Below are 12,922 nucleotides of genomic sequence, written 5' to 3' on the forward strand. Positions count from 1 at the left end.
ATCTTGTGTAGGCCTTCCTAACATAACATTCTTTAACTCATAATCCTTGAGGCTAAGGCCTTCTGCATCTATGCCTTCAGGAGGGAGAGCCACTTGTGCAAATAAATCCTCGTTCCGTATGGTGGTGACAAATGCCAATGGCATTGCCTCATGTGATTAAGACTCAGGTTTGTTCAAGATCTCTACAATGTCACAATTGTCTTCCTCTAAAGCATTAAATTGAGGCTTAGTACTCCTCATTATTTCCTTCCAAATCCATCTAGGGATGTGTCTTGCTAAGGACTTGGCTCTTGATGACGAAGGAGTATGTTCTGCAACTTCCTTCCCTTTGTCGCTCTTGCTTGGAGTTGTATCCTGTTGGGAAGGCTCTTCTTTTGTAGCCTCAATCTCAGTAGACCCTGTAGCCTGAACCTCAATGTCTTAGGAAAGTGGTTGAAAATATTCCACCATTTGTCCTTCTGACACTTCACCATTGCCATTTATTCCAGTCTCTCCTCTAATAATGGTTCCTTCTAAACATGCTCTTCCTTTGAACTCTGAGGTGGAGGAGTCACCAAGCCCTGTTCTACCAATGTAACTCATGGTGGAGATAGAGGAGTAAGATCAAGACCCTGTGTATCTAGCAGCATTTGCATCCAGTCTTCTTATTGAGGTTCACCTGTAGGGTTGTCCCTAATCTTATCCCCGAACAACTCTGTACCTACGGGCATGAAATCAAAATATGACATTGAGAAAACATCATCGCTTTCTTCAATCTACTCATCCACCCACTACTGTACTTCATCTTCCAAAGAAGAGAGCTCTAAAGGTTCTACTTGAGTGGATGGCGGGGTACCCATGGCACTCTTTCTCCTTTGCAACTTTGTGGCTCTAGCTAGCCAAGTTCTTCCCTGTAGGGGTATTTGTTCCTCTTCCTCTTCTGATTCTTCTTCTTCCTCCTCTTCTTCTCCCTCCAGAATACTTTTGAGAATAGATGGATTAGGCACTAATCTTCTACTGATCCTTTGCCTTTTCTTCATTAGAATCTTAATCCTCTTCTTTTGTTTCTTGGAGGTAGAAGGAGAAGTTGGCTCATCTTGCGCAGGAGGAATGGAGACTTGCAGAATCTCTCGCTCTTCTAGTTGAGTAGACATAATAGGAGGCAACTACGGTTCATCTTGCACTTGGGTAGCTCCAATATCTTGAAACCCTTGTGGACTCTGTTCCTATTGCTAGGGAGGCACCTGTTTAGTTTGAATCCTCTGAGGGGAGGTCCTCTTTCTTTTGTTCTTTCCCTTCCTTTCAGGAGGGTGATAATATCCAAATGGGCGATCAAGCTGGTACACTGTCTCTAGCCTAATAGGAGACTAAGCTACGAAGGTAGGAATTGTTACTTTCTTCTCTCTACCTCTTTTTGGACAAGCATGTGCATGGAAGATTATAGTGTCAGGAATTGGATCAAGTGGAAAAGGTTTCTTGATCCAATCCTTCGTCATTCTAATGACATGCCTCACTCGATGATTAATATCATCTACCTCTGCCCTATCAACCTCAACATTCATAATGGGTCTTTCACCAATTTTGTCTGCGTTGAATAGGGGGTCTAGTAACTCCTTAGAATCCTATTTCTTTATCTCCTCTGAGATGTTCAATTGGAGAGCCTTTTTTGCTAGATACAAAGTCATCCTACAATAGTCCCTAATGTAGACATCATAGTCATTTGTGGAATTCATCTTGTGATCTTCAACAATATCCTCATGATGAAAGTCTCTTCCTACCAAATTCTCCACTTTCCCAACATTGTCAAAATATGGGCGGGGAGAGTTGTATTCTTCAAGAGGATAGTTCTCCCACTCCGATTTGAAGGATGAAATGTCTTGCTTTTGCTTCACCTGATATGGTCCAATGACCAATGGCCATGCCCAACAAGGTCTTTGTTGCCTCTTTATCTTCTCATAGGCTAACTCAATTTGCTGAAAAATCTCCAACAGTACCAGTTTGTCACTCGGGTATCTCAGGAGCTTCTTAGGATTGATAGAGGCACTAGCTACCTGTAGATATGTGAACGTTTTGAACTAGATGAAGTAGGCTTTGAGAGCTGTGACTTGTGCTTTGTCTTCATCAGATAACCTATTCCCATAGTCTCCCTCAATGAGTCGAATGATTGCAAAGATGAATGCATCATTCACAATTTTGTATTCCTTACTTTATGCTGAGAGCTTCTTCTTCACTAGCTGGGGGTAGACTATATATGGGCAGGCATTGGGGACTTGCATACTACCTCTTCTGTACAAACTAGGATAGTTTGTTGCCCTTGCTGCAAGCAGGTACACTATGTAAGAAGTCATGTAAAACTTCTTCTTGTCTGTCACTGTCCTCAGTTGTTCACACAAGTTCTCACTTAGTGTGGTGACCCAGTCTAGTGGTATCTTTGCTTGTCTGATGGTCTCAATGAAGTTGACCATAAAGGTGTTGAGGTGACCTACTATGGGTAAGCCTATGACTCTACTCAAGAGAATGATAGAGTACCCAATGTCTTCCTTCATGTATCCCTGACTCATATCCACTTTGCCTGTTATCCTTCCCCGAGGAGGCTTCTCAATGAGGTATGAGGACTGTATGATGTCAATTGCCTCTTGCTGATGCTCCTAGTACCATCTCTCAGCTGCTTCATAGGAGAGTCAGATAAACTGGTCTGCTCTAGGAAGATGGAAGACCCTCTCAATGTTATTGGGTCATAAATCCAACACCACTTCTCCAATGACACTCTTGACTACTCTTTCATTGGGAACAAAAAGCTGTGACAAGGCCATGATCAGTTCAGTTTATTGTACTGACACAAGATGTGATGTTGCGTTCACCAATCTGGAACAGATCAATGTGGACATCATGGCTGACTGTTGGCTTGTTGCAAATTCTTAGGAATTATCCTAGATCTGTGTGTCCTAGGTTGGTATCTCTAATTTCTACGTAATCATCATGGAATCTCAACTTCAAAGGTACACCTTGGAATTTGAAGACCACAAGCTTGTTACTCCAGATGTGGATGCCATTTGATTACTTGCACATTGCAAGAAAAAATGTTATTAGTTCAAAAATAAAACATGAAAGCTATGAATAAACATAAAGAAAAAAATGCCCCATTTGGGCATTTTATTTATTTTAATTTTTTTAATTTTATCCCCTTTTATTTTATTTTATTTAAAAAAAAAATTATATTTTTTTAATCTATTTTTGAAAATTTACAATTTTTTTATTTTTATTTTTAAAAATGAAGGCACCTAGGTCGCACGGGCACGAGGGCACTGCGGAGGTGCGCGGGTGGTTAGGGTTTTGGCATCATGCGGGCACACAAAGCACCTCGCGGGGGGAGATCGGAGGTGGGCGGGGATGTGGTTTTGATGTGTGATGACAAGTAGTGCCGAGAGCAGAACAATGCCACACACAAGCTTTGAATGGTGCTACAAGCGCAACAATGCCATGGGCGCAAGGGATAAGTGGCGATGCGATGTGGGTTAAACAACACCGCAGGCTGAACAAGCCTCGTGGGCACGGAGGAAAAGCGGCGGCGCGATGTGGGTTAAACACTGCTGGTTGAACAAGCCCTGCGGGTGTGGTTGGGTAAAAGGCGTCACGAGCTGAACAAGCCTCGCAGGTTGGAGAAAGCGCGGCATAGCCAGAACAAGCCCCGCGGGCATGGGTGAGGATGTTACCATGAGCGCAACAACGCTGTAGGCATGGTGAACAAGTGGCGATGCCATCAGCCTGCGACAACACACATAGATGTCTTACCTCTTTTAGTGGCCCTTCAATTGCAAAATGAAAATATGAATGGATTGTGAAGCTTTTTGGGGGTTTTTATAACCACCCTTGGGTTAGCGGGGTGCACGGTGCACACTCTACCCACATGCGCACAAGTGTGCACATGAAATAATTAAAATTATTATTATTTTTTTTGGATTTTCATATTTAATTCTTTTTATGATTTTTTCGCTTTTTCCAATTTTCTGATTTTTTTGTGTTTTTCAATTTTCGATGACTCTAATACTTCTAACTCTAACAATTTTCTCTTGACTCTCAAACTGTGAGTCCGAGAGCCAGAAAAAAGTAGGGGGTCCCCATTCCTAGTGAGGAATGGGGTGTGTGTTGTGGACACCACAACATTTACCTCTGTCGTTGATATATATAGTTTTTTTTTTCTTTTTTCTGAAAAAGGCTTTTTGGTTCTTCAGTCGTTGATCTAAATAATCTTCAATGACGCTTGGTTTTGCGATTATCTAATCATAACCATGCTTTCTATTTTTCTAGTTTTTGACTTGCTACCATCCATCTTCATCTTTGTTCTTTTGGTTATTGATGATGTCTGCACTTTGATTTGCATGGAGCAGGATTAAGGTTTCAAAATTATTGATCTTTGCCATGGTTTTACTAATTTGTTGTTGTTCATAGTTTGTCAATAAAGCTTCAAAACAATTTTGGATTAGAAGAGAGCTCTTCCCTGTTATCTGATGATGATTCGATGCCTTTTTAGGGTGGTTCTAGCGTCTTGAATTATTCAGAGGGCATACGAATGATTTTCCCTTTTGTTATTAAGTCTTGCTGGGTGCCCTAATTTTTTCATCATTTTCACTACACAAAAAATAAGAATTTTAATTTTTTATATATTACATTTTATAAAATATAATTTTTATAATATATATATTTTAAATTTATTTTCAGGTACATCCTTGGAATACAATTTTTTCCAATAACTTTTTTTTTTTTTTTTTAAGAATGAAACAAGGAGGGTTTCAAAAATATAAATTGTCAATTCAATCCCAATTAGATATCCATCAAACCCTAGTCTTATTTTTGTTTTCTAAATTCAAGTCTTGTAATGATGGTTTCAATTTTCTTTTCTCTCATTTGATTCAATTATAAAAAATAGTTGTTTCAAAAACAAGGGTTTTAGTTTTAAAATATGATTTCCATAAACCAAGATCCATTTAATAGGCACAAAGAAGGCATAAGTAAATTAAAAGATTTACTATGATAAACTCTACAAAATTCCTACCTCGATCTAATGCTAAAATTTGGAAAACGTTCGAAGAATGCAAAAGTTCTCGTCTCTCAAAATCCTTACGAAAATTGCTCCTTCAAACATGTGTGTGGAGAAATGAGCTCTAATATCCTAATAAACAATTTATTCATCTTAGGATTTCAGTTTGAACATGCAAAAACCTTTTCTTTTATTTATTTAATTTATTTAATTCTTTGTGCACACTTTTTGTTTTTAATTAGAAGAAAGTTTATTTAAATGATTCCCACTCTGTTTTTATTAAATAAGAAGACATATTTAGAAAAATACATTGATTAATTTAACTCATAATAATGTTTAAAGTTCATTATTTAAATGAAACTTTTTAATAATAAATATTAATTTAAATATATATATATATATATATATATATATAATTATGCCAAATTTGGCCTTTTAATTAAATCTTTAAATTTATTTATTTTATTTATTTAATTTTTTAATTAATTAAATATAATTAAAAATTGATTTTTCTTTATAATTTTTTTGTTTAATTAAATCATTCAACAAATCTTTGTTTGATTTAATTATAACTGAAAATCATAGTAGACCCACAAACTTAATAAGAAACAAATCTAAAAAAAAAAGTATGAATTCAAACTCAAAGGTCAAAAATCTTGAATTCACGTAACTTGACGAATTCAGAAAGGTAAATAACTTAGATACTTGTCCTATAGTTTAGGACAATTGGCTCAGGTTTAGGATTGGACCTCAGAACTATCTCCTTTTACCATTGAGATAATGCGATAGGGCACACTCATTCTGACAATTCAGGAAACTCGATGCTTGGTACTTGCAAATCTGCATAAAAGTCGAACATGTACATATGCATATATATCTGAACTTAACATGCAATGAGAAAGAGTGGTACATTGTGTAGATCCCAACTAGTAGGTGATTACAACTCCCTCCCTCAACCACATTAAAAAAATCAAACATAAATTAACACATACATGTACATCATACACATGCAAGTATGGGGTGAGTAACCATAAAACCACATATAAATCATCCATATAATTGTAATTACGAAAGCAACTGAAATTACTATATGAAATATACAAAACATCATCATCAAAAGAATAACCACGAACACATGAAATAACTGAGTATCAAATAACTCACCAAATATATAATCTAAGTATGAAATAACATCAATCAAACTAGGTAACCAAGTACCACTAACTCATATCACATAACCATGAAAGTTGGCCTAAAATAATTCGACAATATAACATGAAAAGTAAACTAGGGTAGGTACTACATCTCACGATTATTCTATTTGCTAGATAAATTATAGAAACTAAAAATCAATATTAAAAAAAATAAAATAAAATAAATTTAAAAACTAAAACCTAAATCGATTTTAAAAATCAAAAGTAAAAAAAAATAAAAAAAAATACGAGCTAAAACTAACATCGATCCCTAAGATCTAAAATAACAACTAATTAATTTTCTAAATAAGTAAAGAAACAAGTGTTAAAATGGAAATAAAATAGAATGAGATAAAATTGACCAAAAACAATTAAGACAAGGACTAACAAGAATACAATTAACTATAGAAAGCTCCATCCTCTTCCTTGTAATTTCTCAAGAACCGACCTAACATGTGGGTTGCATGATGATTTGCCAACTACCTACAAGTGGGTCAAACCAACCATGATTTCCAACAACTTTTTGAAAATCAAATAAGATGGGAAATCAAATTTTCTCCACTAATCCTTAAAACGTGGGCGGCCTGTACATACCAAACAAATAAATTCTATAATTTGTTACGCCAAAAAAAACTAATCACATAATATGGCACTAAATATCTTTTTTTTTTGGTTCAGAATTTATAATATTGTAAAATTTGCGTGCCGTGCGGGACACTCCCTCCTTATCATGACTCCTTGCGATTTCCGCCCCTGCAACAGATTGTTTTATTAATTTAAAAAAAAAACAATTTCTTGAGAGAGAGAAAAGAGGAATCTTCTCGTGATTTAAGAATGTGGGGCCCACCAAATTGGAATCGTTAAAATCTTCTTTGTTTGGTTATTGCAATAATTAAAGCTCACCGCCTGCCGATGCGCTTGGTCAGTGGAAGTGGGCCCAGGACAGCTCATTATTTATACGTGTCAGGTAATGATTGGGTGGACCCCTTGTTAACCCCTCCCTTACGTTATCGATGACGCGGAGGGGCGGAACGTCGGGATGCGTGTAGAAGCGGTGCGAAATGGCCTCTCAGCGACTATAAGAGGAGCCCGCCCTTACCTAATTCATAAACGATCTCCTATTTCGCCCAAGATTCATTCGGTGATTTCGCAGAGGCTCTTTTTAGAGGTATGTCTGTTGATTCGTTTTCGCTTTGTTGTTTCTAGGTGTAATCGGTGTTAGATTGGCTGTAAGAGGGTTTCTATGGTATACGAGGGTTCAGTCTATCTTGAAGAGGGTTGCTGTGTGGATTTTTGGGGTATCTTTTTGTCTGGTGTGATTTATTTGGCATTTGAAGGCTTGACTCTCTCTCGAAGAGGAACTTGTGGTATTTTGTTGAGGATTTTCTGTTTCTTCGGAGTTGGGGGTAAGAAGAATGATTAGGGTATGAAAATTTTCTATTGTGAACGTTTAGGCTTTGTTTGGTCTGGTCTTTTTATGATAGATTGTGGTCTTTGTATTCTTTGCAACCTTTTAAATCTTCGGGTTTTTTTGGAGTTATGGGTAAGAAATTTGGTCAGGGTTGGGGACATTGCTTTTGTGAAGTTGTTGGGGTTTTAATTTTTGTTTCGTTTTTTTTTGTGAAAGATAAAGTTCTCTGTAGCTTTATCTGCTACTTATATATTTATTTGGTGATCGTTATCTCTTTTTTTGGTGCGCATTTTCATATTTAAAACGGGCAGTTTTATGGGACGTACCTGCGTGTTCTATTTGTTTATTTGGGAATGTTATTTTTATGAGTTTTCCTGTATTCTTTGCACATGCTCTACAAATTAAATTGTCTTGTTTCTGTTGTGCCTTTTGATGATGAAAAGTGGGGTTTTTATGGCTGCTTTAAATTTTATTTAAATTTTATAAATAGCTTGGAATTGCTCTCTTCATTTAGATCTATTGTTTTGTAAGCTATAAGCTGTTCTCTTGCTATTTTTAAAATTCGCGTAAGTGGGTTGAATTGCTCAGCTTGGAACGGCTCTCTTTATTTACATCTGTTGTTCTGTAAACCAAAAACGACAGTTTTGACATTTTTAAAATTTGAATAAATGGGTTGGAATCTTCATTTATTTAGACCTGTTGTTTTGAGAGCCAAAAACTACAGCCTTGGTCTTTTAAAAATTTGCATAACTGATTTATCCATTTAAACAAGTACTGTGATATTGATATTTCGTCTGATAGGCCATTAAGTTTATACTGAGTATACTCTGTTCTTGGGCATTTATTATTAACCATACTTCATTTAAGATTTGCATAATTGGGTGGGATTTGCCCTCTTAATTTAATTGTTTTGCTGACTTTGTCTTGTAAGCCAAAATCGACATAATTTTGGTTTGTATTCAATGGGTATTTTTGTCAATGAGATTTATTATTCTTCTGTAAAGCTTGTCAAATGGGTGCGATTTTTCTCTCTTAATTTAGATCTGTTAGGTGTACTTTGGATTGTAAACCGAAAGCTACATAATTTTGGACCGTGTATATACTTTTTTAAAGATTTGCATAATTGGGTGCGATTTGCTCTCGTAATTTAATTGTTTTGCTGACTTTGTTTTGTAAGCTAAAAGCTACATAATTTTGGTTTGTGTTCACGGATTTTTTTGTCAACGAGATTTATTATTCCTCTGTCAAGCTTGTCAAATGGGTGCGATTTTCTCTCTTAATTTAGATCTGTTAGTGTAATTTGTCTTGTAAACCGAAAGCTACATAATTTTGGACAGTGTATATAATGGGAATGGGGACTTACTCTCCTACCTAACGTCTGTTGTTTATTTTGGCTTGTTAGCTAGATGCTATATAATTAACATCCATGTTAATTGGGATTTATGATTTCCAGTATTATTCTACTCTCGAATAAGTTTCATTAATTTGAATTCTTTATACAAGAATTATCTGTAATTTTTTTAATCCTTGTTTGGAGATCTCGATATACATCGTAATATCCATACACATGGAATTATGTTCATCTTTCTTTAGAGTTCTTTGTTTTACATTTATTTCAATTGTGTTGACTTTTAGGTCTTTTTCTGCAGGTAATTTCTGGTATTTTTAATTATCATCAACATGCAGATATTCGTCAAAACCCTTACAGGTAAGACCATCACTCTCGAAGTCGAGAGCTCAGATACCATAGACAATGTCAAGGCAAAGATTCAGGACAAGGAAGGTATTCCCCCAGACCAGCAGAGGCTGATCTTTGCCGGAAAACAACTGGAAGATGGCCGTACATTGGCTGACTACAACATCCAGAAGGAATCTACCCTCCACTTGGTTCTCCGACTGAGGGGAGGAATGCAAATTTTCGTCAAAACTCTCACTGGAAAAACCATAACCCTAGAGGTGGAAAGCTCCGACACTATTGATAATGTCAAGGCCAAAATCCAAGATAAGGAGGGTATCCCCCCAGACCAGCAGAGGTTGATCTTTGCCGGAAAGCAACTAGAAGATGGACGTACCTTGGCTGATTACAACATCCAAAAGGAGTCCACTCTCCACCTTGTGCTTCGTCTGAGGGGAGGAATGCAAATCTTTGTGAAGACTCTCACTGGCAAGACAATAACTCTGGAAGTAGAGAGCTCGGACACCATCGACAATGTCAAGGCCAAGATCCAGGATAAGGAGGGTATTCCCCCAGACCAGCAGAGGTTGATCTTTGCTGGAAAGCAGTTGGAAGATGGCCGCACCTTGGCTGATTACAACATCCAAAAGGAATCGACTCTCCACCTTGTGCTCCGTCTGAGGGGAGGTATGCAGATTTTTGTAAAGACTCTCACTGGCAAGACGATTACTTTAGAAGTAGAGAGCTCGGACACCATCGACAATGTGAAAGCCAAGATTCAGGACAAGGAGGGTATTCCCCCAGACCAGCAAAGGCTGATCTTCGCCGGAAAGCAGCTGGAGGATGGACGCACTCTGGCTGATTACAATATCCAGAAGGAATCGACCCTGCATCTTGTGCTCCGTCTGAGGGGAGGTATGCAGATTTTTGTGAAAACCCTCACTGGTAAGACAATTACTCTGGAGGTTGAGAGCTCGGACACCATTGATAACGTGAAGGCCAAGATCCAGGATAAGGAGGGAATTCCACCAGACCAGCAGAGATTGATCTTTGCTGGTAAGCAGTTGGAGGATGGCCGTACTCTGGCGGATTACAATATCCAGAAGGAGTCGACCCTCCACCTTGTGCTTCGTCTGAGGGGTGGTATGCAGATCTTTGTGAAAACCCTCACCGGCAAAACCATCACTCTGGAGGTTGAGAGTTCTGATACGATTGACAATGTCAAGGCCAAGATCCAGGATAAGGAGGGCATTCCACCAGACCAGCAGAGGTTGATCTTTGCTGGCAAGCAGTTGGAGGATGGTCGTACTCTGGCGGACTACAATATCCAGAAGGAGTCGACCCTCCACCTTGTGCTGCGTCTCAGGGGTGGTATGCAGATTTTTGTGAAGACATTGACCGGGAAAACTATCACTCTGGAGGTGGAGAGCTCTGATACCATCGATAATGTGAAGGCCAAGATTCAGGATAAGGAGGGTATTCCTCCAGATCAGCAAAGGCTGATTTTTGCTGGGAAGCAGCTTGAGGATGGGCGCACTCTGGCTGATTATAATATCCAGAAGGAGTCGACTCTTCACCTGGTTCTGCGTCTTCGTGGGGGATTCTAAATCCGTGTTGGTGTCTATGCTGGGCTGTTTCAATTTCGTTTAAAAGACTACTATTATATATTTCTGTTATGTTTGGATATTAGTATATTCTAGTTTTAGTTTTCTAGCTAAGCTGGTGGATTTGCCACAATAAGCATTCTAACTGGCGAGGCAAGACGTATATTGGGGAATTAGTATCATCATATGAAACTCTTAGCAGTATATTATGAATGAATAAATATGATGCTTAAGATTATGTCTGTTGGATCTTATAAATATATATTTTTAACTACAAATAGATCATTTCTCCTATTGGATCTTATGGTTATTTATATGGTTTTAAAAATACATTGTATGCATATTTGTATGGTGCTCCAGATTGTGTGTTATATTCGGTTATGCTTCTTTTACAGTGGTTAAATTAATTTGATTTGTATTGTTATTCTTTTACTTAGTTCTTTCATCAGTGATGAATTATGAAAGAAGAAATGTTTAGTTTTTGTCTAGTTGCTTTAGAACTGTGGATTGTGCCAAATGGAATTTGTTTGTCAGGTAAGTGTCGATTCCTGAATTTTTCAGGAGAGATCCTAGTCTGTGTTTTTATATGTGCATGGCTCTGTTATGCATCAATACATGGGGATATTTCTTGATCTTTTATGGTCGATTTATAAGAGGAAAAATCTTCATAATCATTTCTGGTTGTTCCTGGTTGCCTTTGAGATAAGTTTTGATATATTTGATTCTTTTAGCGGTTAAATGCGTTTGATATGTGTGATTGTTATTGTTTTGCTTTGTTCTTTGATCAGTGATGAATTGTGAAAGAAGAATTGTCTAGTGTCTATGTAAGAATACATGGATATTTCTTTATCTTTTATGGAAGATGAATAAGATATTTCTTTATCTTTTTATGGAAGATAAATAGGAGAATCTTTATAATTGTTTTTGATTGTTCCTGGTTGACTATAATTGTACGAGGTGAGTGTCAAGACATGAATCTTTTAGTGGTTAAATGCGTTTGTCTGTGATTATTGTTTTACTTCGTTCTTTTATCGCTGATGAATTGTTAGAGAAATGTTTAGTGTCTATTTGCTTTACAACTGTGGAGTGTGCCAAATGGAATTTGATTGTCCAGGTAAGAGTCAATACCTGGATTTTTCTGTTATAGTTGCTGCGTAGGAGGAGAGATCCTAGTCTTGTGTTTATATATGCTTGATTTTGTTACGTATCTCTTTTATGGTGGTAGTAAGAGAATATCTTCAATAGATACTTTTGGTTGCTCCTGGTTGCCTGTAACTGTATGAGGTGAGTGTCAAGTCTTGATTCCTTTTTCCCCCTTTCGGTATTATATGTCAAAATGAAACGGCGAAAGTAAAATATGGAAGATGAATAAGATATTTCTTTATCTTTTATGGAAGATAAATAGGAGAATCCTTATAAATATTTTTGGTTGTTCCTGGTTGACTATAATTGAATGAGGTGAGTGTCAAGACATGAATGAATGAGGTGAGTGTCAAGACATGAATCTTTTAGTGGTTAAATGCGTTTGTATGTGATTATTGTTTTACTTCGTTCTTTTATCACTGACATGAATTGTTAGAGAAATGTTTAGTGTCTATTTGCTTTACAACTGTGGAGTTGTGCCAAATGGAATTTGATTGTCCAGGTAAGAGTCAATACCTGGATTTTTCTGTTATAGTTGCTGCGTAGGAGGAGAGATCCTAGTCTTGTGTTTATATATGCTTGATTTTGTTACGTATCACTTTTATGGTGGTAGTAAGAGAATATCTTCAATAGATACTTTTGGTTGCTCCTGGTTGCCTGTAAGCTGTATGAGGCGAGTGTCAAGTCTTGATTCCTTTTTCTCCCCATTCGGTATATATGTCAAAATGAAACGGCGAAAGTAAAATTTTAGTTCTATCAAATTTGTGTCTTTTTCAAAAGGGCCGGCTGTAAATATGTTTTGTTTGTACCAGAAAATTTTAAAATTTTGCACATATTTGTAAGAAGATTGTTTTAAAGGTGTTACTGCTTTGGATCTAG

General features: G+C 37.1%; 1 protein-coding gene across 1 annotated transcript; it reads left to right on the forward strand.

Annotated features, from left to right (window-relative positions):
• Positions 1-7,318: 7,318 nt before the first annotated feature.
• On the forward strand, positions 7,319-11,138 carry LOC149580337 (polyubiquitin-like). Its single transcript, XM_089790341.1, has 2 exons — positions 7,319-7,378; positions 9,271-11,138. The coding sequence occupies exon 2, from the start codon at positions 9,302-9,304 to the stop codon at positions 10,901-10,903; it is 1,602 nt and encodes a 533-aa protein (XP_089646467.1). The 5' UTR covers positions 7,319-7,378; positions 9,271-9,301; the 3' UTR covers positions 10,904-11,138.
• Positions 11,139-12,922: the final 1,784 nt, after the last annotated feature.

Source organism: Cupressus sempervirens, chromosome 1 (genome assembly GCF_028749045.1).
Source record: "Cupressus sempervirens isolate cs-2001-9-10 chromosome 1, ASM2874904v1, whole genome shotgun sequence".
NCBI classification, from domain to species: Eukaryota; Viridiplantae; Streptophyta; class Pinopsida; order Cupressales; family Cupressaceae; genus Cupressus; species Cupressus sempervirens.

Excerpts from the sequence above, each read along its gene's own strand:
- LOC149580337 (XM_089790341.1), top strand. The coding sequence starts at position 9,302 with ATGCAGATATTCGTCAAAACCCTTACAGGTAAGACCATCACTCTCGAA.